The 23,877-nt window shown below is 49.2% G+C and overlaps 1 protein-coding gene across 1 annotated transcript in view; it reads left to right on the forward strand.

The window, feature by feature from the left end:
- Positions 1-3,646: 3,646 nt before the first annotated feature.
- LOC136358251 (runt-related transcription factor 1) overlaps positions 3,647-23,877 on the forward strand; it is a 101,246-nt gene continuing 81,015 nt past the window's right edge. The window contains exons 1-2 of the mRNA XM_066314227.1: positions 3,647-4,034; positions 10,046-10,202. Coding sequence (XP_066170324.1) covers positions 3,765-4,034; positions 10,046-10,202 — 427 coding nt within the window. The 5' untranslated portion in view covers positions 3,647-3,764. The remainder of the gene's footprint in view (positions 4,035-10,045; positions 10,203-23,877) is intronic.

The raw sequence follows: 23,877 nt of genomic DNA on the forward strand, positions 1-23,877 counted from the left end.
CACCCGGAGCCCGGCGGGATGCGGGAAAACTTCGCTCCTGCCGGGAATTCGGGGCCTTCGGAGCATCCCTGTCCCGGCAGCAGGCGCCGAGTTCTCCCCGCCGGTTTTATTGGTTATAGATTTAATGGGTTTTTTGAGGTTTAATCGAGTTAAATCCCGCAGTATCAAAGGCAGTGATTGTATCCCCGCATCTCCTCGCAGCGGCTCCCGGTAAAGCCGGACCCAACTGGGGCCGTGGGTGCCCGGGGGAATGTCCCCGGAGGGTCTCAGATGCTGTGGGGACAGGTGGCAGCAGCTCCCGGGGCTCTAGAAGCCGCTCGGCCCCAAATCCCAGCCCTAAATCCCAAATCCCAAATCCCGGGCTCTGTCCCGGGCTGTGCGGGAGGTCCCAGCCGCAATGGGGGCAGCGGGGACCGGGGTGGGCGCAGCTCCCGAGGCTGCAGAGGCAGCGCTCAAATCCAAATCCTGACCCCAAATGTCAGATCCCGACCCCAAATCCCCAATCCCGACCCCCAAATCCCCAATCCCGACCCCAAATTCCCAATCCCGACCCCAAATCCCCAATCCCGGGGTCTCCCCGTTCCCTCGCCCGGTGCAGCTCAGCCTGCGGGCGGCGCGCGCCCTCCAGCGGCCGCAGCCGGAACTGCATCCAACGCCCCGCGAACACCAATGTCCGTCCGTCTGTCCGTCCATCCGTCCATCCATCCACCCACCCGTACGTCCATCATCCATCCATCCATCCGTCCATCCCTCCATCCATCCATCCATCCATCCATCCATCCATCCATCCATCCATCCATCCATCCATCCATCCATCCATCCATCCATCCATCCCTCCATCCCTCCATCCATCCATCATCTCTCCATCCCTCCATCCCTCCATCCATCCCTCCGTCCATCCCTCCGTCCATCCATCCCTCCATCCATCCCTCCGTCCATCCATCCCTCCTGAGCTGACGCGGTGACCGCGGGGCGGGGACGCGGCGGGGAAAGCGGATGACATTTGGCGGAGGGAAGCGCAAAGACAGCGCCGAGATCGCGGCGGGGACGGCTCGGGGTCTCCGCCTTCCCGCTCTGCGCTCGGCTCGCGGAGCAGCATAAAAAGCAACCCAAGAACAAAAAATAAAAAGAAAGAAAGCCACCAAAATCCCAAAATCCCGCCAGCCACGCCTCCAGCCGGCATCCTCGCTACCGGCTCCGCGGGCCCGGAGCGAGCCGAGGTGGCCGTGTGGCTGTCCCCGAGCTGTCCCCGGCGCTGCTGTCCCCGCGGCTGGGCTGTGCAGAGCAGCAGCAGGAGGAGGAGGAAGAGGAGGAGGAAGGCAGGGAGGGATGGCCCTGTCTGGGAGCGCCGCCACCGCCCCAGCAAACCGAGCGGCTGCGGGCGCCCCTCGGGGACAGCGGGGACACCAAAGCGGCTGTGACCGTGTCGGGGTGTGCCCCCCAAAAAACCCGAGAGCGCCGGGACCTTCTCCCACCAGGGAGGAGCGGGGGGCACCGGAGAGGAGCGGGGGACACTGGAAAAGGAGCAGGGACCACTGGAAAAGGAGCAGGGGGCACCGGGAGAGGAGGCCACCGGGAGAGGAGCGGGGGGCATCGAAAAGGAGCAGGGACCACTGGAAAAGGAGTAGGGACCACTGGAGAGGAGTAGGGACCACTGGAGAGGAGCGGGGACCACTGGAGAGGAGTAGGGACCACTGGAGAGGAGCGGGGACCACTGGAGAGGAGCGGGGACCACCGGAGAGGAGCGGGGACCACCGGAGAAGGGCAGGCATGTGGCAGGGCGGTGTCTGCGGGCACCTTGCGGGCACTTTGCGGGCACCGGGGGCTCTCCGTGAGCCACGGGCAGCAGCAGCCGGGCGAGCACAGCCGGGGGGTCCCGGTGACCGCGGTGTGTCCCCGGGGGGACACGGAGCAGCGATGTCCCCACCGAGGCGGCGGCGCTGGTGCCTGGGCGATGCCGGGAGCCCCCGGCCGGGCGGCCGCGCCCCGGTAAGGCGGTGATTGGCCGGTGCCCTCCCCGTATGCAAAGCACCGGGGGAATGACATTCCTCCGCACGCCTCCGCAGCCCCGACTCGCTCCCGGCCACCTCCAGGCAGCCCCGGCGGCCGCCGGCCGGGCGCGTTCCCCGCCGCGCATCCCGGCAGGAATTCTCTCCTTCCCCCACGGGCCCTGGGAACGAGCTGGAGGTCGGAGCTGCTCCTCTAAACCGCAGCAACTTTCGGGGCTCCATCGGTGCTTTCGTTTCTTCTCCAACCGTCTCGTCGTTCCGCGGAAGGAAAGATTTTCCACCCGTTCTAAAAGTAGCGATTTGGCTGAGTTGAGGGGTTGTTGGTTTTTTTTTTGTTGGGTTTGGTTTTGGTTTGTTGTGGGGTTTTTTTTTTCAATTTTGATTTTTCTCCTGGTCGCCGGTGGTTTTTTTTGGGGTTTCGGCGGTGAGCGCGGCGGGTCCATCCCGCAAGGACGAGAGGGGAGGAGGAACAAAAAAAGCAAAAAAAGAAAAAAGCCATGTTTGCCAAAGCGGGCTTCCACCTGCTGCGGTTCCAATAGCGTTCAGCAGCCGGTTCCTGTGGCCGAATTAGAGGAAGACTGTCTGAGATACCGAAAAAAATAAAAAAAAAATAGAATTGGCAAGGAGCGCCGAAGTTGTTGCAGACTGTGGGTTTGACTGCCGAGCAGGAGGCGAGCGGGAGAGAGAGAGCGCTGTTGCACACACAAAACCGCAGAGAGAACCCACAATTTAACCAACATCCCCGGCCCCGAGTTCGCAGCTGTCGGACCTCTCAGCTCGGCTCTCGCCCATCGGCCGCGACTTTGCCTTAAATTAATGAAAAGCTTTTTTACCAAAGACAGAGATTTGAAGCTTGAACGCCATGCACTGAGCTTTTTTTTTTTTTTTCTTTTTTTTTCCTTTTATTTTTTTTCTCCCTTCCTTTTTGCGCAAGAATGACTGAAAGGTCACGACACGAGCGCTCTTAGAGCGACTCCCACCGAACTACTGAAGCTCATTTTCAAGGCTGCTTTAAAAAAAAAAAAAAAGAAAAAAGAAAAAAAAAAAGAGAAAAAATCTCGCGGAGAACATTAATGGATTCCTGTTGTGTTTAAATTCTCTACAGATTCTCTTGTAAATATTTGATGAAGTCCGGTAGATGCGCGTGTGCGCTGAGTGCGTGGCCGTGAATTTATCCCCACTTGTAGCCGGCTGACCTTTGCTGGGCGAGCCGGGCTCGCGATCCGCCTCCTCCGGAGAACAACCCCGAATTTCCCTCAAAGAGCGAGGGTTTTTTTCATTTTTTGAAATTTTTTGAAAGTTTTTTTTCGTCTCCAGAAGACTCCGGCGCGTTTTGTTTCTCTTGGGACCGGAGAGAGAAATCACCTGGAAGAAAACCGGGAAGCGCAGGCTCCCTATTTATTCCTTTTATTTTTATTTTATTATAATTTTTTCCCCCTTGGGAGTTGGGGATGAGCTCCAGCCCCTCTCACTTTCCACACCCGGGGTAAAGCCGCGCCCGCACGACCCTCGCGCTTTATGGGATTAACGGGATCTGTTCCGCCTGGCCAGCAAGCCGAGAGTTAAGACTATCAGCAAAAAAATCCCCCCACAAAAAAAAAACCCCAAAAAACCCCAAAAAATTAACTCTGGGGGAAGACAAGAACAACTTCACCCCTCGCCCGTTTATGTTGGTCCCCAGAGAGCGGCTCGCCGAGGAGTTGCGCTCTGTAGGAACTCAGCGGAGGTGTTGTGTGGCCCTAAAGGCTTGTTGTGATGCGTATCCCCGTAGATACCAGCACCAGCCGCCGCTTCACGCCGCCCTCCACCACGCTGAGCCCGGGGAAGATGAGCGAGCCTCTGGCGCTGCCCGGAGCCGAGCACGGCGGCGCTTTGGCCGGGAAACTGCGAGGAGCCGACCGCAGCATGGTGGAGGTCCTGGCGGATCACCCCGGGGAGCTGGTGCGCACCGACAGCCCCAATTTCCTCTGCTCCGTGCTGCCCACGCACTGGCGCTGCAACAAGACGCTGCCCATCGCCTTCAAGGTAAGGTTTGGGATGGGATGGGTGCGGGGATGGAGGGCGAGAAATCGGGGGATGGATGCGCGTCCCGGGGATGGGGGAGTGGATCTGCGGCCGCGCTGCGCTCCTGCCGTCCTTTCCCTCTTTCCTGCCATCCTTTCCCTCTTTCCTGCCATCCTTTCCCTCTTTCCTGCCATCCTTTCCCTCTTTCCTGCCATCCTTTCCCTCTTTCCTGCCATCCTTTCCCTCTTCCCTGCCATCCTTTCCCTCTTTCCTGCCATCCTTTCCCTCTTTTCTGCCACCCATTCTTCCTTCCATCCTTTCCTTCCCCTCCTTCCTGCCGTTCTTTCCCTCCTTCCTTCCTTCCTTCCTTCCATGCTTTCTGTCCCTCCTTCCATCGTTCCTTCTTTCCTTCCATCACTTCTCTCCTTTCTTCCATCCATCCTTCCTTTCTTTCCCTCCTTCCTTCCACCCTTTCCTTCCTTCCATCTTATTCCTTCTTCCATCCTTTCCTTTCCCTCCTTCCGTCCTTCACCTCCTCCCTTCCACCCTTTCCTTCTTTCCATCCTTTTTTCTCCTTCCTCCCATCCTCTCCTTCCTTCTTTCCATCCTTTCTATCCCTCCTTCCATCCCTTCCGTCTCTTCTTTCCATCTTTTCCTTTCCCTCCTTTTACTTTTCCTTCCACCTTTTCCTTCCTTCTTTCCATCCTTTTTCCCCTCTTTCTCTCCATCCTTTCCGTCCGTCCCGTTCCAGCCGCTCTCGGGGCAGGAGCAGAAGCAGCCGGGGAATGTGAAGGGTTTGGGAAAAGCTCCTCGCCATTCATAACTCCGGCAGAGAGAGGCGGCTCTGCTCAAAAGGAAGGCGGAAAATTTAGAAATAAACGCGTTTTATTTCCAAATTCCTGCCCCGCGGAGTTTGGCTGCGCTGGGGAGCAGATGCTCGGAACTGGAGGAGCCGCGGGATCCCCCAGAAGTCACTCAGGGTGGTGGCAGGTCTCTCTGTCCCCTCTGTCCCACTGTCCCTCTGTCCGCTCTGTCCCTCTGTCCGCTCTGTCCCTCTGTCCTTCTGTCCCTTTCTCCCTGTGCCCCTCTGTTCCTCTGTCCCCTCTGCCCCTCTGCGCCTCTGTCCCTCTGTCCCCGTGTCCCTCTGCCCCTCTCTCTCTCTGTCCCACTGTTCCTCAGTCCCTCTGTCCTTCTGTCCTTCTGTCCCTTTCTCCCTCTGTCCCTCTGTCCCTCTTCCCGCTGTCCCCTCTGTCCTTCTGTCCCTCTGCCCCCGTGTTCCTCTGTCCCTCTGTTCCTGTGTCCCGCTGTCCCTCTGCTCCTCTGCCCCCCGTCCCCTCTGTCCTGCTGTCCCCTTGTCCCTCTGTCTTTCTGTCCCCTCTGTCCCTCTGTCCCTCTGTCCCTCTGTCCCTCTGCCACCCACGGGGGACTCCGGGAGGGAGAAGAACACCACAAAACAACCCGGTCACCATCCCCAAAAACCGCATTTCCTCTTTTATTGGCCGCCTTTAAACGACAGCAGAAGCCGCGGCCTAAACCCGGGCAGAACCGTGTCCAGAGAGTCCCTTTGCTAAAATCCAAATAAAATCCGGGAAAAGATGAGGAGAAGGGAATGGGAGAGAAAATTCCGGCTCTCCTCCCGTCCCCGGCGGTGCGGGCGATGCTTGTGGTGCTTGTCACCCCTCCCGTTACCCGGCTCCCGGGAAAACCATCCTTCCTTGGAGTAAAATCATCCTCCTCCTTGGAGTTAAATCCTCCTCCTTTGGAGTAAAATCATATCTTTTGGAGAAAAATCCTCCTCCTCGGAGTAAAGTCATCTCCCTCGGAGTAAAATCATCTCCTTTGGAGGAAAATCCTCTTCCCTTGGATAAAATCATCCTTCCCTGAAAGTAAAATCATCTTCCCTTGGAGTCAAACCCTCCTCCCTTGGAGTAAAATCATCCTCCTTGGAGTAAAATCCTCCTCTGGAGTAAAATCATCCTACTTGGAGTAAAATCATACTTCCTTGGGAGTAAAATTATCTTTCTTGGGGTCAAATCCTCCTCCTTGGAGTAAAATCCTCTTCCCTGGGAGTAAAATCCTTCCCTTGCAGTCCACCCCTCCTGGCCTGTCTCTCGCTGTAGTTTTGCCCCGGGACTGTCGCTGACTCTCTGAACTCGCAGCTTTTTCTCGCTGCTCCCGCAGATTCTCTCCCGAGCGAGGGGAGGAAAAAAAAAGGGAATTCTTGGCGTTCTCCTTTTCCAAAAGCCGGGAGCCGCACGGACACGCCGCTCCCGGGAGCCCCGGGGCTCTATTTAGGATCGGGATTTGTCAAGCCTAGACTTTATTTTTTTTTATTATTATTATTTTAATTTTATTTTTTTGCGGTCATCGCTAAACCCTCCCGACTGCCTCGGCGTAACTTTTTTTTTTTTTTTTTTTTTTTTTTTTTGCTTGTTTTATTTTGTGTTGAAGGCCACCAGACTCGAGTTTTCCCTCTGTTTTGGGGAGAAGGGAATCAGCTCAGAATCGGGAATTTGCTGCTGACTAGGGGAGGGGAAAAAAAAAAAAAAGAAAAAAAGAAAAAAAAGAAAAAAGAGTTTTATTGTGTCTGCTTCTTGTTCTCCGCAGATAAGAGCGGGGCGAAGGGAGGAACTCGATCACGGGGTCACTTCCTAAATTCCCACATTTAGATTAATTATTACACTCTTCCCCACGCAGAGGGCTGGTAATTAGCCGAGTTTTCCTGCTGGAAGGCAGAAATTCGGGAGGGAAAAAAAGCGCTCCGCCCCGCCGGGAAGGGAGATAAGAGGAATCCCGGGTTTTTTTTTCCTGGTTTTTTTAGGTTTTTTTTTCCTGGTCGCATCCCGGCGTAGCAGAGGAAGGACAGGAGCTGGGAATGTGGAAATTGCCCCTGGGGAAAAAAAAAAAAAAATATATATATATATATATGTATATATATAATTCCAGGGGGTTTCAGGGATGCTCAAAGCCGCTTTCTGTCCCCACCTGCAGCCTCAGCATTTCCCCCACTGCAGCTTCTTCAGGAGTTTGGAAAACTGGGATAATTTCACCTGGAAATAGCCAGGAGAAAAAAAAAAAAATCAATCCAACTTCCCCCAAAATTAGGAAAAGGTTTCATTAGCAGAGCCTGGGAGGCACCTGCTGCTTTTCCTCATCTTCAACCCCCCAAATCCTCTCTCCTGAGAGATAAATCCTGAAAGAATTTGCCACATCTCGGTGGTTTTCTGCTAAATGTGAAGTATTTGCAAAGCTGTCATCAAAATTGGGGGGTTTTCATCAAAATCGGGGAGTTTTCAGATGGTTTGGCCCAGGGGGAAAAAACCCCAATATCAGTTCAGATCATTCCCCCCGCTGTCAATATTTTAGTTTGCACCTGACTAAAAACGCTGAGTTTTGTCGAGTATTTGTTGGTTTTATTCATTGTTGGAATAAAAAGAGGTGGGCAGAGAGTGTTCTCCTCACATTTAGCAAAATCCATTAAGAAAAATCTGCGGGATTGGGATATTATCTCAAACCAAAACGATCCATTTTCACTGGTTTCTCCTAAATTTAAGAGTGATTCTCAAAGACTTTTAAAAAATAACTCACAATAACCAATAAGGCGCCGTGTAAATTCATTGTCCAAACGCTGTTAAGGATCCAAATCTTTATTTAAGAGGCCAATTTGGATTAATTGGTGCAGGAGAAGTAAATTTAGATACTCCACAGCGCTGCAAGCCTGACATTCTCCTCGCTCCTCTGGAAATACAAATTTTTAGAGGTAAAAAGTACAACAAAGTCCTTGATAACTCCAGTAACAAGTCCCAGCTTATCTGTTTAGTCTTTTTTCTAATGTCAATATTTGTATTTCTGTTTCTATTGTCTGTGACTTTCAAGTCTGGTTTCTTTTCTGGGCTGGGTCAGTTTTTGACTCGGGTTTGGGTGGTTTTTTTTTTTTCAGATTTTCTTCCCCTTTTTTATCACCAAGGTTGGGATTTGAAAGCTTTAAATTAGTCAGAGACAACTGACCCTGGATCTGTGAAAAAAAACTTTATGAAGGCTTAAAATCCTGGCATAAATCCCTTTAAATTCAATATTTGCATGGCAGGGTAATGCCCTGGCTTCCCCTTTTCCCTCTTTTCCCTCTGTTAGATGTGGATGCATCAAGGTTTTGCAGGAATTTTTAAGGACTGGCCGCGGAATCGCGGATTTCGTGACGATTTCCAAGCTCCAGTGTTCTTCCAGCAGGGCCTCGTTTCTGCCAAAATCAGGGAAATCCAAAAAGCCCAGCTGAGAGTAGGCCCCAAAAAACCCCCAAATTACAGCACAGAGAGGAGAACAAAAACCCCTCCAAAAAAAAAATCAGGGCCGGGGAGGAACAGGGAAAGAGGAAGTTGAAATCGAGATGTAAAGAGGGAATTTTGACCCAGAGATTTTAGCTTTGCATGTGGAAGTGAAAATCAGGGTTAGGGGTGAGAAAAGGGAGAGGACAGAAGTGAAAAGCTCAGCCTCCTGTGGAAGAAAAAAAAAAACAACTGGGAAATACCTGAAAATGGGGAATTCTCTCGTATTTTGGGAGGTGGCTTTGGCTGGGGAATCAAAATCAGGGCTGGATCAAGTAAAGGAGCTGCTGCTCCTGTTTTTAAAGAGCAAACAGAGCAGAAAAGAGAAATAAAATCAGCCTGTGACGAACTTCAGCCGATTGTAACTGCCTGGAGTGAAGTCAGAAAATGTTAAGAGGAAGGAAAATCTCGAGCTGCAGCTCAGAGGACGCAGTGCAGGGCTGGTTCCTCTTCCAGAGGGCAAAAGAGGAATTAAAAACAAGCTGGTTTTTTATCTCTGGGTTTGTTTTTCATGTTTTTTTGGGTTTTTTTTGTGGTGGTGGTAGCGCTGTAGAATTGGGGGAACAGCAGTGGGCTCTGAAGAAAATCAGACAAAGTAATTCAAACTCTGATTTTTGTCAGAGGGCACGAGGAGAGATCCCAGACATCCATGGAATTCCAGCAGGTCGAATTTGTTCGGGGAATTCAAGAAAGATACAAGAAAAATTAAGTTTTTCAGCATTAAACCAGTGTGAACAGAATATTTAAGTTCAGGAATCTTTGTGTTTCTCACCAAAAACCCCAGTGAATCCTGTGTTCCTAAAAGTTTGATGTATTCTGGCACCAAGGAGCACAAATATTTTGGGAAAAGGGGAAAGTCCTTAGCTCAGGTCATGATTTCCATCCATCCGCTCGAGAGTGAGGTCTGAAAATTATTTGCTTTGTGCTCCTGAAGGAAAAAAAAAAAAAGGAATTGTTCAGTAAATTGGGATTAAACATTTAAATGAGGCCTGATTTTCCACGGCCTTGCTCTGGATTTCTGCTTGGGCAGTTCCGTGAAGAGCTCCTGATATAAATCAAACCATCGAGGGCCGCCACTTGAATTTATTTATTGACAATTACAGAGATTTTGGAAAGCTCATTTTCTGTATTTTTCACCTCAGAGCATTTTTCATTTCACGCCATGCTGGGTGTTTCCGAGGTGCACGAAGGAAGAAAAATTTCTGTCCAACCATTAGGAAAAATTTGGTTTAAAAACGGTAGAAATTCATGACGAAGAATAAAAAAAAAAAAAAGATGCATTTTAAAGAATATAAATTATGGTATAACGATGTTTTAAAAATGTAATGATGGTTTTAAAATTCACTCTCTGAAGTCCTTTGGTTCTCCAGGAACTGGGGAGAGGAATTTTTTTATCCGGATGGGAAAACATCTTAGGGCAGGAACAAATCCGCCGTTTGGAATTTATCATTTCAGAGCTCAGATTCTGTCAGCAAAATGGAAAAAAAAAAAAAAAAAAATCCCTTGATTAGAGAACAGCAAAGGGGACAACATTGGGTGGAAGAAGAAGATTCCCATTCCAGCAAACCGGGAACGATTCCCACCTCCTCCAACACCCCCTTGGCCCACCCAGATTTTCACTGCCGCTTTCTTCCCCCCGGGTTTTACCTTCCCACGAAACAACGAGGGGTTTCCTAACAGAAACTGAGGGTTGTGCTGTTGCTGTCGCAGGTGGTGGCCCTTGGGGACGTCCCCGACGGGACCCTGGTGACGGTGATGGCCGGGAATGACGAGAATTACTCGGCGGAGCTGCGCAACGCCACGGCCGCCATGAAGAACCAGGTGGCGCGGTTCAACGACCTGCGCTTCGTGGGCAGGAGCGGCAGAGGTATGAGAGGGGCATGTTCCAGCTCCATCTCCTGCTCCTTGAACGTGGAGTTGGGGATTTTTTTATCCACTGGGAAATGTAGCAGCTCCATCCACGGGATGAGCTGGGTGGGTTCCCGCGTTTCCGCGTTTCTGCGTCGCTCGTGATTTTTAAACGGTGAAATCTCGTTGGGGGAAAAAAAAAATGTGAGAAGCCACCCAGAGGGTGACATTTGGACTCTGGCAGGTGCCCTTGGTGATTTAGGCAGTGAAATATTATCTGTGGTGAGATTTAAGTGGCAGATTTTCAGTTTGAAGGGAGAATTTTCAGGTTGTGGTCATCTCGGGGCTCCCCAGAGCTCTCTGTAAAAACTGCTTTTTGCAACAGGAAGAGTCAGGGCTAAAAATACAAATAATTCCCACACAGACCTAAAAATTTCACAGGTTTGTGACCTGCTGAAGGCTCTTTCTCTGACCTTTTTTTCTTTCAAAATTCAACAGTCACGGTAGTTGTTGTCTCCTGTGACACAGAGAGGAGAAATCAGGCAGGACTGAGTGGTTTAAAATCTGATTTCTCTCTGCCATAACCATTAGTTACTGGCAGAAATAAAAAGGCTTTTGGAGCATAAATAACAAATAAAAGTTGAAGTTGATTAGAGTGGGACTACGTAAAAATATTAGGAAGCTGCAAAGAGCACCTGATGTGTGGCCCGTGAGTGGGCAGGTGCACAAAGTTTCATCAAAAAAAAAAAAAAAATCAGCAGAATTCCCTTTAAAACTTCACCCCTTACTCCTAAATCCCATCAATTCCAAGAGAAGCACTTAAAATAAACTAGCAGAATGGTGAGGGGAATTCAGGGAGGTTCAGTCAAACTCCCAAAGGGAAGCCAGCGAGTTGTGGGAGAGGAAGTCTCTCTCTTTTAAGGTCAGGGATGAAAATCCGTCACATCTCCAGTGTGGACTCAAGGTAGTTTACTTTATTACGTATTTTCCTTCTGTTTAATTTGTCTTTAAAATTGGAATGGGGCATGATGGTATTCCAGCGTAATTCCAGGACAATTTAGTGACAGGGCAGCACCTCCTGAACTTCAGGAGGCCTCATTTAGGAGCAGTTTGTGCTCCGGCATCCCTCAGAAGTCAGGAATTGCTGCCCCTTCCCCTCCCTCCGTTCCCATGAGACGCCCGAGCCGTGTCCTGGTTCCACACACGGGTTCCTGATTTTCAGGAGAGTCCCAGAGCTGACCCACTTGTGGCTTTTATTCCAAACGGGAGATGTGTCAGGCTGGAGAGCGAGGAAGTTCTCCTGATTATACACAACAGCCTTTCCTCTCCTTTGAAGTGAAAAGCACCCGTGGACACCCTTCCAACACAAACACCGTCACAACGCCGCGAAAGCGCGGCCCTGACGGAGCCCTAAACACATTTTAGGAATAAAATCCCCCGTCCAGTTGTTTTTTTTTTTTTTTTTTCCCCCTGGGTCCTGCAGGGTTTTTTAGCTGAGGGTACAGAGGCAGCAAATCGTGTTGTTTGGGCCGTCTTCAAATGGAAAACACCCGCAGCTGAGAACGTCGCCTTGTAATGCCAGCGAGGAATAATAATAGGGTAATGCAGAGCAAATTATATCCATTTACTGAAAACATGAGAGATGCTGTAATGTCTAAAAGTATCAGTCATTAAAACGTGGTCATTTGGAATATTAAAGGTACCACCTTTTCAGTAAATGGAATTTGCATTATGATTCAGAGCTGACTGTTTAGAAGATTCAAATGAATAGCTGGCAGAGCGCTGGAGAAGCTCATAAAAACAAACCTGTAGTTCAGTTCCTGGCCATGGTAATGAGGCTGGAAATCATAACAGGGAACTGAGGGGAGCCTCAAGGTCAAAATCCAGCAGCTGGGACAAAGCAGGCCCTATTTCTTGGGAATAGGGAGCCCTTACCCCGCTCCTTTAGCCGCTCATGGGCAACAACCCGGGAATTCCAGCTGTGATATCCCAACTCAGGTGCCGAGGATCCTTTAAGTGGAGGGATTTGGGAATGCTGCGTGCTATTAGTCAGGTTCAACATCCTCACCTGCCCATCTTTGGGGCGGTGACTAATGGATGCTTTTGTTTACTCCTCCGCCAGGGGATTGTTTTCCAAAGGCGGGGATTGTTTGCCTTCGTGCGGGATTTTTCGGGAGCTGCTGTTCTGCGGCATTTCGCACAAAGCCTGCAGCAGAAGGTGGCTGCTTCAAAGGGCACTGCTGCCTTTGATACTCGGCTGCAGGAAAATGAGCCCCGACTTTGTTTGCCGTGGAATATTTGAGCTGGGATCAGCTCAGTGCCACCGGTGATAATGCGGTGCCAGGGGCGTTGTGCGAGCAGGGGCTGGGAGTTCACCTTGGTTCAGGCCACGGTGGAGGCTCCTCCTTGTGTCCCTCAGGGGATTTAAAATCCTCCTTTTAAATCCCTGATGGAGAATCAGGAGTGGTTTTGAGTGGTGATCATAAAAACCTCATTAAAATCCCCTCAGCAGCCACAGCTCTGTCCCTTCCGAGCAGGAAATTCGCGTTCTTGACGCTCTTCGTAAGTAATTTCAACGTCTTCCATGAAATCCAGCAGGACAAACCTGTATCGAACATTATTTTCCATGATTTCCTCCTGGTTTGGGGAGGGTCACAGCAAATCCTCCTGATCTGGGGGCCAATTTCCCCTCATCAATGTCTGGCACCAAATATCAGCCGAAGTTTCAGCCTCGTTCCGTGCCCAACGCTCAGAGTTTGCCCCGAGTGCTGCTTGGCCTTGTTTAGAGTTAAAAACCCCAAACATTTTATTTTCTTCCCACCCAAAAATAGCAGCGAGACCGTCACAGGTCACCCAAAACCTGGAGATGTGGTGTAAAAGCAATTTGGCTTTTTTTTTTTATTTATTTTTTTCCCCTCAACCGAAGAGATTTCCATTGGATTTGGCCGGGATCCAAGGCTCCGATTCCTCAGCCCAGTTGGAGAATGCTACTGGGCAAACCTGCCCGTCTGGCTCGGGAGCCCCACCGAGTCATTTCGGGAAGAAAAATGTCCTTTTAAAACTCCAGCCAATCTCAGCCTCCCCCTGCTCCCCTTGGCCTGATTACCTGCTTAAAACAAAATTAATCTTGATTTTTCGCCCTCTGTTTTGTGAGCGTTCCAAGCTTCCAACTGCTCCTGCTGCAACGTATCCCTGTATTTTTTTAGTGGATAAAGAACCGGTTTAGGTCACTCTGATGAAATGGATCTGATGCAAAAAAAGCCTGACACCGTAGAAGTTTATTGGCTAAAATTAAAAATAAATAGTTATGTTGGAGAGGGAAAAGCTCCGTGGCTTGGGGAACGTGAAATATTTTCCTCATGGAATCATTAATCCCAGCTCCTATCTTCCTTGGAGGATGTAAGATTCCAAAAAATCCCAACAAATAAACATGTTTTCCAGATGAACATGATTATTAATGGCTTATCCTAAGAGTAGCTAATGGAGAAGAGTCTTGGCTTGCTGCAGGAGATCTCAATCTAAACCTGAGAGCTGGAGCTCCAGGAGAGTTTTAAAACCTTCACCTTGGAAAGGGTGGAAAATTAAATCCATGTTTCCTCAGGATTAGAGGAATTGGGGTAAATTTTGTGGTGTTTTTCAATATCCAGAGAGCCAAAACAGGTGTAGTAGCTTTGTAGAACATTAGAGATTTCACCGGGCACGATTTCTGCCGTCAGGACTCTTCCCTCTGGATCTCATTCCCAGCAAAAAAAAAATTCACTCTAAGGCAAAAATCTCAAAAATACTCAAACTCCAAAAAAATTACTGGCTGGGATTCCAAATCCAATTATTTTTATTGGTCTTCCCAAGCCAGAATTTTGCTCCTTCTTTGCAGGCAGCGATATTTGAGCACTTGGTTGAAATTGATTTTATTTTATTTTTTTGACCAAAATGCACTCAAAATTCTGAAAGTATGTGCAAAACAGAGGATGCTGCCCTTCAGCAGGGTCGTAAAACCAGTATTAAGCAGGCGTCCAGGTTCTGCTCCAAGCTTTTGGAATGCTGCAGGGGACGTGGGATCAGATCCTGGAGTCACAACCAGCAGAGTGTTGCCAGATGGGATGAAAACAGGAGAAAATCCATCAGCAACTGGGAAAAAACCTCAGTTGATAGAGTTTTAAATAATACATTTATTTGGAGTTTGGATTGATAAGGATGTGGCATTTGAAGGATGCTACAGCCAGCGCAAGGGAATGGGAATTTTCTTTGGATATTGGGAAGAAATTCTTCCCTGTGAGGGTGAGGAGGGGCTGGAATGGATTTTCCAGAGGTGCTGTGGCTGCACCTGGATCCCTGGAAGTGTCCAAGGCCAGGCTGGAGCAACCTGGGCTAGGGGAAGGTGTCCCTGCCCAGGGAATTGGATGATATTTATTTTTCTTTCCAATCCCAAATCATTCCATGATTTCACAGCTCAGTGAAAGGAAGCGGTGTGTGTTAGAAGCTCATCTTCCATGACTTTTTTCCAAGAACTCTTCTCCCTCTATTCTGTTCTGAACGGTGAATTTCCCCCTAAAAAACAGAGGCCAGGAGCGAGAAATTTATTTTGAAGTGATTTAGGGCAACTTGGTTACGTCACTAATTTGAGCCAAGATTTCTGTGCAATCCCAGCGAGGCTGAGCAGCAAACCCAGCCCTCCACCAGGATGGAAACCTTGGCAGGGAAGTGATGGAAGGAGGAAAGGAGAGGAAAGGCCTTTCCCAGTGTCTGAGGTGCCTTGGGCTTGCTCTGAGTAGCTGGATTTAGGAATCCCTGATTGAGGAATTAACCCCATGGATGATGCTTCCCCATGCAGGGCTTGGGCTTCCATAAAATATCCTGTGGGATGAGGCTGAGCAGCAAACCCAGCCCTCCAAGGGGATGGAAACCTTAGCAGGGAAGTAATGGAAAGAGGAAAGGAAAGGAGAGGAAAATCCTTTCACAGTGCCTGAGGTGCCTTGGGCTTGCTCCAAGCAGCAAATCTCCAATTGTGGAATGAACCCCATGCATGATGCTGCTCCTCACATGGGTTAGATTCCCAAAAATCATCCTGTGGGATGAGGCTGAGCAGAAAACCCAGCCCTGCGAAGGGATTGAAACCTTAGCACGGATATAGGAGCAGAAGAGGGGAAAATCCTTTCCCAGTGCTGGAGGTGCTTTTGGCTTCCTTTGAGTAGCTGGATTTGTGAATCTCTGAGTAAGGAATTAAACTCATGGATGATGCTGCCCCATGCAGGTGTTGGACTCCCAAAAAACATCTTGTAGGATGAGGCTGAGCAGGGCTGGGGACCTCAGCAGGGATATATGGCAGGAGAAGAAGAGGGGAAAATCCTTTCCCAGTGCTTGAGAGGACTTGGGCTTGCTCTCAGTAGCTGGATTTAGAAATCCCTGATTGTGGAATTAAACCCACAGATGATGCTGCTCCATACAGGTGCTGGACTCCCAAAAAACATCCTGTGGGATGAGACTGGCCCTTGGCAGGGATGTAATGGCAGGAGAAGGGAGAGGAAAAGCCTCTCCCAGTGCCCAGGGTTCCGTGGGCACATTTGCTCTGAGCAGCCAAATTTGTGAATTCCTGAATGTGGAATCAAAACCACGGATGATGCTGCTCCTCACAGGGGTTGAACTCCCAAAATTCATCCAGTAGGATGAGGCTGAGCAGCAAACTCAGCCCTCCAAAGGGATGGAAACCTTGGCAGGGAAGTAACAGAAGAAAGGAAAGGAAAGGAAAGGAAAGGAAAGGAAAGGAAAGGAAAGGAAAGGAAAGGAAAGGAAAGGAAAGGAAAGGAAAGGAAAGGAAAGGAAAGGAAAGGAAAGGAAAGGAAAGGAAAGGAAAGGAAAGGAAAGGAAAGGAAAGGAAAGGAAAGGAAAGGAAAGGAAAGGAAAGGAAAGGGAAAGGGAAAGGGAAAGGGAAAGGGAAAGGGAAAGGGAAATCCTTTCCCAGTGCCTGAGGTGTCTTGGGCTTGCTCCGAGCAGCAAATCTCCCATTGTGGAATGAACCCCATGGATGATGCTGCTCCTCCCAGGGGCTGGACTCCCCAAAACCACCCCCTGGGATGACACTGAGCATGGCTGCAGCAGCTCTACCAGCTCCCAAAAAAAAAAAAAAAAAATCCCATCTTTCTGCCACGGCACTAAAGATTTCATCAGGGCGAATAAACTCCCGCTCCGAACGCGTCAACAGGAGAAAAATAATGGCAGAGGGCTCGGAGAACTTCCTGTCTCCGGGAGCGTTCCTGCTGTAAACAGTGGCCATGCCAAGTGCTGAACCACTGCCCTCAGTCCAATCACAATAAATCTATTTTTTGGTTCTGCACAGCTCGGCTTGGACATTTTTTGCAGTGGCGAGGATGAGGCAGACGCCACCCTGGGAGCATTTTCCCAAGTTTTTTTTTTGGTTTTTTCTTTTTTTGCTCTGATAAAAGGGCTTCCCAGAAGGTTGTTTAGGGAAAACAAAGTACCTCTCTAGATGAAAAGGTTACATAGTTTCGTGAGAGCTGTTTGCCCTGTGGCTTTTTTTTTTTTTTTTTTTTTTCTTATTGGCTTTATATATTTTATGTTTTCAATTTTGTTTTTAATTCTACTGTTTGGTTGTGTTGGTTTGTTTTGGGTTTTTTTTTTTTTTTTTGGTGCCACCCTTCAGAACTCCTGGAGTTCTGGTCAAAACACACTGATTTTTGTGGGCATCTGTGTCCCCACAGCCCAACTCCAATAAGAGCAGCTATTTTGTCACCAAAATAAAATCCTGCTGGGAGATAAATTAGGCTTTGGGCTGGCCAGAGAACTGGAGCAGGAGTGAGGATGCTGCAAATCAGTGCCTCACAATCACTGTCAAGAGAGCCTTTTCCAGCACAGTCATGTGCATAAACCCTCATCCGGCTCAAACAGTCTCTGTTCCCTTCCAAAACCCCTTTAGAAGGAGGAAAAAAAATATTAAAAATAGACTTTTAAATTTTTTTTTTATAATCTTAATGCTGCGTCTCTCCCATTTTTTTTGCCTCCATCCTGCTCCCCAATATTTTTCCCACCATATTATTTCTACAGAGTTTTCTCAGCCTTTCCAAAATAATTTTTCCCTTTATCTTTTTCCCCTTTCTTCCCTCTCTGGATGATATTCCTGGGCACAGGGTGGGAATTCCGTGCAAACCTTTAGCACCAGGGCAGGTTTGGGATTCAGAGAAAAAGGGATGTGAGGAACAGGATCCTAAATTCCTGTTGGCTTTTCCCCCTGAACCTGTGTAAGGGAGGAAGGAGGTTCTGGGTGTCTCAGTGCCATCAGGGCGGTGTTTGGAGCTCTGTGTCCACATCAACTCCCTGAAATTTCAGGAAGAACTGAAGGGAAAAGCTTTGGCAAAGCCACAGGTTTTCCACAGGCTGGGCTCTGTGCACAGAGCATTGTCCACCTCTGAGGGCACAGAGCTGGAAGTTGGCAGTTTGCAGGTTGGTAACGGGAGAATTTTCATTTTCCGCTTCCTTGGGTTATCCATGGAGTGACCCCGGGGCTTTTCCAAGCTCTGGGATCCGTGGGAGCTGCATTAGTGGGATGACAGCACGGAGAATCCTTGCTCCAAGCACATCAGATCCGAGGACACAATCCCAGGGCAGCTGAAGTGCTCAGAGAGCCTCTGGAGGAGTGGCCAGGCTGGGATTGATCAGCTTCAGGAGAAATTCCTCACTGCTGGGATGGCCCCAATGGCGATGGGAATGTTCTTTGCCTTTCCTCCTCGCTCTTCCAGGGAATCCTTCCCCACCTCTCCTGCTCCTTGGGGCCTGCAGCTGTGCCCAGGGGTCACCAGTGCTCCTTCAGGGCACGGAGAGGGTTTGTTCCCAGTCCTGTGCTGTGCAATCATGGAATGGGCTGGGAAGGAAGGGACTGTAAAAATCAACTCGTTCCACCCCCCCTGTCACAGGCAGGGACATTATTCCCTATCCCAGGTTGCCCAGAACTGTGTCCAGGTTTCCTTGGGCACTGCCAGGGATCCAGGGACAGCCACAGCAAATCTGGGAATTCCAGCCCAGCACATCCCCACCCTGCCAGGGAACAATTCCTGCCCCAGATCCCATCCAGCCCTGCCCTCTGGCACTGGGAAGCCATTCCCTGTGTCCTGTCCCTGCAGCCCTTGGGAATTGTCTCTCTCCAGGTTTCCTGGGGCTCCTTCAGGCCCTGCAAGACCACCCTGAGCTCAGCCCAAAGCTTCTCCTGTCCAGGCTGAACCATTCCCCCTTTCCTGGCACTGCAGAAGGGAGAGGGACTGAGGCAAAATCCAGGTCTCCAAGGGATTTTTCCAGATTCCCAGGACAATGCACCGAGCCATGAATGTGCCTCGGAATGGGATGTGCCCAAAACCACAAGAGCCGTGGCACGAAGTTTGCCTGCTCTGAGGATCAGGCCAAGGATGGGAAAAGTGCTTGGAGGGGAGAAGAACCCACAGGTTCAAGCAGAAAAGCAGCCAGAGAATCCCAGGATGGTTTGGGTTGGGAGGGAATTTAAGGATCATCCCAGTGCTATTCCTGGATGTTCAGGGACACCTCCCACTGTCCCAGGGACACCTCCCACTGTCCCAGGTGCTCCAAGCCCAATGTCCAACCTGGCCTTGGGCACTGCCAGGGATCCAGGGGCAGCCACGGCAAATCTGGGAATTCACCCTGCCAGGGAACAATTCCTGATTCCCAATTCTCCAATCAAATCCAACTTTGAAGCCATTCCCTGTGTCCTGTCCCTCCATCCCTCGGGAATTGTCTCTCTCCATTCCTTGGAGAAGCTCCCAAACCACAGGGAGGGGACAGAGGCTGCAGGTCAACGCCAAGTGACCCCTCTGAGGTCCTGAGCTTGAGGCCACCCACAAAAAAAAAAAACCCCAAAAAACCTTGGGAGTGTTTTTCAGGAGAAGCCCCATCAGAAATCCCCCTGGATTTGGGGGAAGGGGAGAGGTCAGAGGTGGAATTTTGGACTTAATCCCACTTCAGATGGATAAACCCGCTCGTGAAGCTGGGCCTTAACCTTTTCCATGTCTCTGTCATCCCCATAAAGTCTGGGGGATAATTTCTACCTCAAAAAAAATTTAAAAAAAAGCTGATGAATGGTCTGAAATTATAGCTGTGCTCAGGGCTATCATTAGGCTTAAGGATGCCCAGGCATTTTTTGGGAGAAGGTGGGAGAAGCTTTGCACTGGGGCCGTTTCATCCTGAGCTGGTCCTTTCCATCTGCTCATCCTGTTTTTTTTCCCCTTTCCCTGGACTCCTCAGCAGTGACACAGCACCCAGGACAGTCTGTGGGCAGAGCTGGAGGCACTTTGTGGAGCTCAGGTCATTTCTGAGCACTCCACAAACAGCCCCAAGCTCTGCTCTAGATGAGCACATTACTTCAAACAAAAAAAAATGATTTTACACTTAGGAAAAAGAAAAAGAAAAAAAAAAAATCAAAATTCCCTGATATTTAGATCCCAGCTTGGAAGCAAAGATTTGGGTTTTGGGGAGCCCATGCCTAGAAGCACAACTAGAAAATTCTAAATAATCTAGAATTATTTCGATTTCATTTATTCAGATTCTAAATTTAGATCCTAATTATCTAGATTTTAAATAACCTAGAATTTTCTAATGATGCTTCTATGATTTAGATCATATGATGCTTCTCATGATTAAGAATTAGAAAATCTAAAATCTAGATTCTCGATATCTAGAAGATTAGAAATTTCCATTAGAGCCATTTCTGGGGGAAAGAAAAATAAAATTTTAAATGAATTTTTTAAATGAAAAAAAAAATTTTAAACTAATAACTTTTAAATGAATCATTTAATTAATGAAATGCGTGTTCAAAAATTACGTTCGTGGCGATTGAGCATCTCTATTTTAAGCCTTCAGATATTTTTAATAATAATTCCTGTTTCTAAGGGCTGAGATCTCCTCGTGCTGCCACTTGTGCAGGGGCCAGGCACCCCAAGCCCTTCATTGCTGCTGGCCTGTAATTATTGTCCCCACCCAAGTTCCTGGGAATTTTATGGTGGTTATTGCAGCAGCTCCGCTTCCAGGTAGAGGCTGTTCGGCTTTTCCATTAAAATATCTTCCCTCCCTCACACCCCACTCCATGGATTGAATGCTTTTAACCCGTTTTGGAAACCTGAGCTGCAGGCTTAAAGCCTCAGGCAGCATCTCACCCCCCCAAAAATTTCGGCTGCAGCAGGTCCCTGGGGTTGTTTTTGAGAATAAAACCCACCCAATCCAGCAGAGGTTGGTGTAAATCTGGTGCACAGACACATCCACAAAACCCAAAACCGCATCCACAAAACCCAAACCCTGGGATTCCCACAGGACCTCAGGGTGCTGAGACACAAATGATGCTCCTGGCAGCTGAATTCCTGCCACAGCTCCAAAGAGTCCCACTCTGGAACTGGCCAGCAGCACACAGGGAATTCCTGGGGGTTGCTGCAATTGGCAGAGGTGACTCGTGAATTTATCACCTCCTGGGTGTCACCCTTGGGTGGCTTTTGTGTCCCTGTGCCCCCTCAGGTGAGAGCCACCTGCAGAGCTGCCCCAGCCCTGGAATTCCCAGCCCAGGGAGGACGTGGAGCTGCTGCAGAGAGCCCAGAGGAGGCTCCAGGATGAGCAGAGGGCTGGAGCAGCTCTGCTGGGAGGAAAGGCTGCCACAGCTGGGATTGTTCAGCCTGGACAGGAGAAGCTTTGGGCTGAGCTCAGGGTGGCCTTGCAGGGCCTGAAGGAGCCCCAGGAAACCTGGAGAGAGACAATTCCCAAGGGCTGCAGGGACAGGACACAGGGAATGGCTTCACACTGAAAAAGTGATACGTTTAGATGGGATCTTGGGTAGGGATTTTTCCTTGGGAGAGGTTGGGCTGGAATTCCCAGATTTGCTGTGGCTGCCCCTGGATCCCTGGCAGTGCCCAAGGCCAGGTTGGACATTGGGGATGGAGCAGCCTGGGACAGTGGGAGGTGTCCCTGCCATGGCAGGGGAGGCACTGAGATGGTTTTTAATGTCCCTTCCAGCCCAAACCATTCTGGGATTCTGTTGTAGGGGCACCTTGTCCTCAGAGCCTCCTCTGTTTTCCCACCTCTTTTATTTCTCTCCTCTCCCAGTCTCTCAGTCATTTTCTCCTTCCTGATCAATGGCCATGACCATTTCCTGCCCTTGCAGCTGAGATGCCACATATTTTCCAAACACCAAAAAATTTTGCTTTTGGAGCATCTCTGCCCAAGCACATTCCCAGGGAGAAGCACACCAAGGTGGCAGGAGCAGCAGCGTGAGGGAGGGAGAGCAGGAGCCCAGCTGAGACTCCTGTTTTACACCCCAGCCACCAACTTTTCCAAGGAATTCCCATCCAACCCGAGCTGCTGGAGGGGACAGGAGGTCCATCAGGTGCCACCAGGCTGCCCTTTTCCACCCCAGTCAGGGATCAGCATGGGATGGTGTCACCACCAGAGCCCTGGGGGAAGTGAAACCCCTCAGCAGGGCAGAAGTGAAACTGGCTGCACACAAATTGTCACATTTGAGCGTAAACATCTGTCCCCTCCCCTCCAAAAAAAAAGAGAAAAACCAAAAACCTTTCACAGACAGAAAAATCGTGGCTGTTTTGGTGAGCTCAGTCCCACCCTCGCAACGTTCCCCAACCTTTTGTGCAAGGGAGAGGATTCTGCTTTGTTTTAAAGGGACAAAAAGCAGCAGTGGAGCAGAAATGTGGTTTTAAATCTGCTCTGACACATTTCTGCCACTCTGGGGGGGTTCATCCCATCAGGAGGATGGTTCTCTGAGGAAAGGGGTTGGATTGTTGGGACCACGAGGAAAAAAATGGGAGAAAGTGACTTTAGAAGCTCCCTCCTTTAGAAGCTGCCTTGAGGCAGCTGAGATTTCAGGGAGCAGCCCCAGAGCTCTCCAGGGAAGTTATCCAAGATATTTGTGCTGTTTTAGTGTCCTGGGATCCACCTGAAACTCCTCTGAGGAGTTTTATCCTCCCCTGATTCAGGCTCTTGCTGTCCCAAGTAGCAGCCCCAGCCTCTTGTTTGGGCTGATTTTTTTTTTCTCTTTTCATGGAACCTGCAGCATCTCCCAAGCTTTTTTTTTTTATTTTTATTTTTTTGGGGGGAATCTTTTCTCTTCTCCTCTAAGGAATTGAGATCCCAGCTGGCAGCAAAACTCAGAGCTTGAGTAATCCTGATTTGAGAGCAGCAGCAGCAGCTTCCACATCTGCCTGGGGCAGTATTTCATTGCCTGCAGCTCAGGATGGTGTTTTTTTGACTTCCAAAAAGAAACAAATGATCAGGGAAAATCTCATCCAAGAGCGACAGGGACTTCCCTGATCACCCACAGGAGGTAAAAAACTTGACAATGTCTCTATTACTTGATCTCAGCGATGTCATTGGGGTTGCTCAATGGAATTCTTGTGTTCAGAGCGCCCAAATAATTGGTGTGTTTTGGCTGAGCACTGTTATTTGGGCTTCACCAAAATAATTTGGAAGGGATTCCACCTCGAGACATGAACCTTCTGACAGTCTCCCTGCCTGCTCTGGGAATCTCACAGCAGCTTTTCCTGCCCAGATTTAGAATTGTTAGCCAGGAAAAAAAAAGTGGGGAAAAGGGAGGAAAAGAGTGTGAGGGGCATGGCTGGAGTGCTGCAGGGAGCTGGGGAGGAAAGGAAAAGAGAAAATACGGGATCAACCATGTCCCTGCAGGAATGAGCTGCTTTCCCACAAATATTGTGAATAAAATAAAATAAAATAAAATAAAATCAGTATTTCAGTGCTGGAAAGGAAAGGAGAAGGGGAAGGCCAGGACCAGTCATGTTTTTGCAGCTTTTTCAAACTTATTTCATTAAAAAAATCAGGATTTGGGAGCTGGGGAGGAAAGGAAAAAGGAAAATCCAGGATCAACCATGTCCCTGCAGGAATGAGCTGCTTTTCCACTAATATTGTGAATAGAATAAAATAAAATAAAATAAAATAAAATCAGTATTTCGGTGCTGGAAAAGAAAGGAGAAGGGAAAGGAGAAGGGAAAGGCCAGGACCAGCCACGTTCTTGCAGCTTTTTCAACCTTATTTCATTAAAAAAACCTCAGGATTTGGGAGCTGCGGAGGAAAGGAAAAAGGAAAATCCGGGATCAACCACGTCCCTGCAGGAATGAGTTGCTTTCCCACAAATATTGTGGGGAAAAAACCAAATAAATCAAGATTTGGGAGCTGGGGAGGAAAGGAAAAGGGAAAAGCCAGGATCAATCACATCCCTGCAGGAACGAGCTGGTTTTTCCCACCCTTATTACCAAAAAAACTCAGGTTTTGGGAGCTGGGGAGGAAAGGAAAAGGAAAAAACCAGCACCAAACATGTCAAATAAAGGTGCTTTTCCACTTTTATTTAAAAAACAACCCAATGCAGTATTTCTGGGGGTTGCAGTTTGCACCAGGAGCCCTTTTGGCCCCGTGGAAATTCAGGACAAGCCATGGATTGATTCTGAGCTCTGGAGATTTAATTCTGGGTAAAGAGCTGCTGTGCAAACTTCCTGCACTGAGGAATGTTCCCAAGGTCGGCTTTATCCCAGGCAGGCTGCTTTGGCAGGAGATGTAGCAGAAGGGGGTGTAGCTCCCAAATTTCCAGTTGGACACGTGCTTAAAGCTGAGAAAAAAAATCAAAAATCCATAAAAATCCAGGACCAGCTCCGTTTCCTCCCGTTTCTGATCCT

Source organism: Sylvia atricapilla, chromosome 2 (genome assembly GCF_009819655.1).
Source record: "Sylvia atricapilla isolate bSylAtr1 chromosome 2, bSylAtr1.pri, whole genome shotgun sequence".
NCBI lineage: Eukaryota > Metazoa > Chordata > Aves > Passeriformes > Sylviidae > Sylvia > Sylvia atricapilla.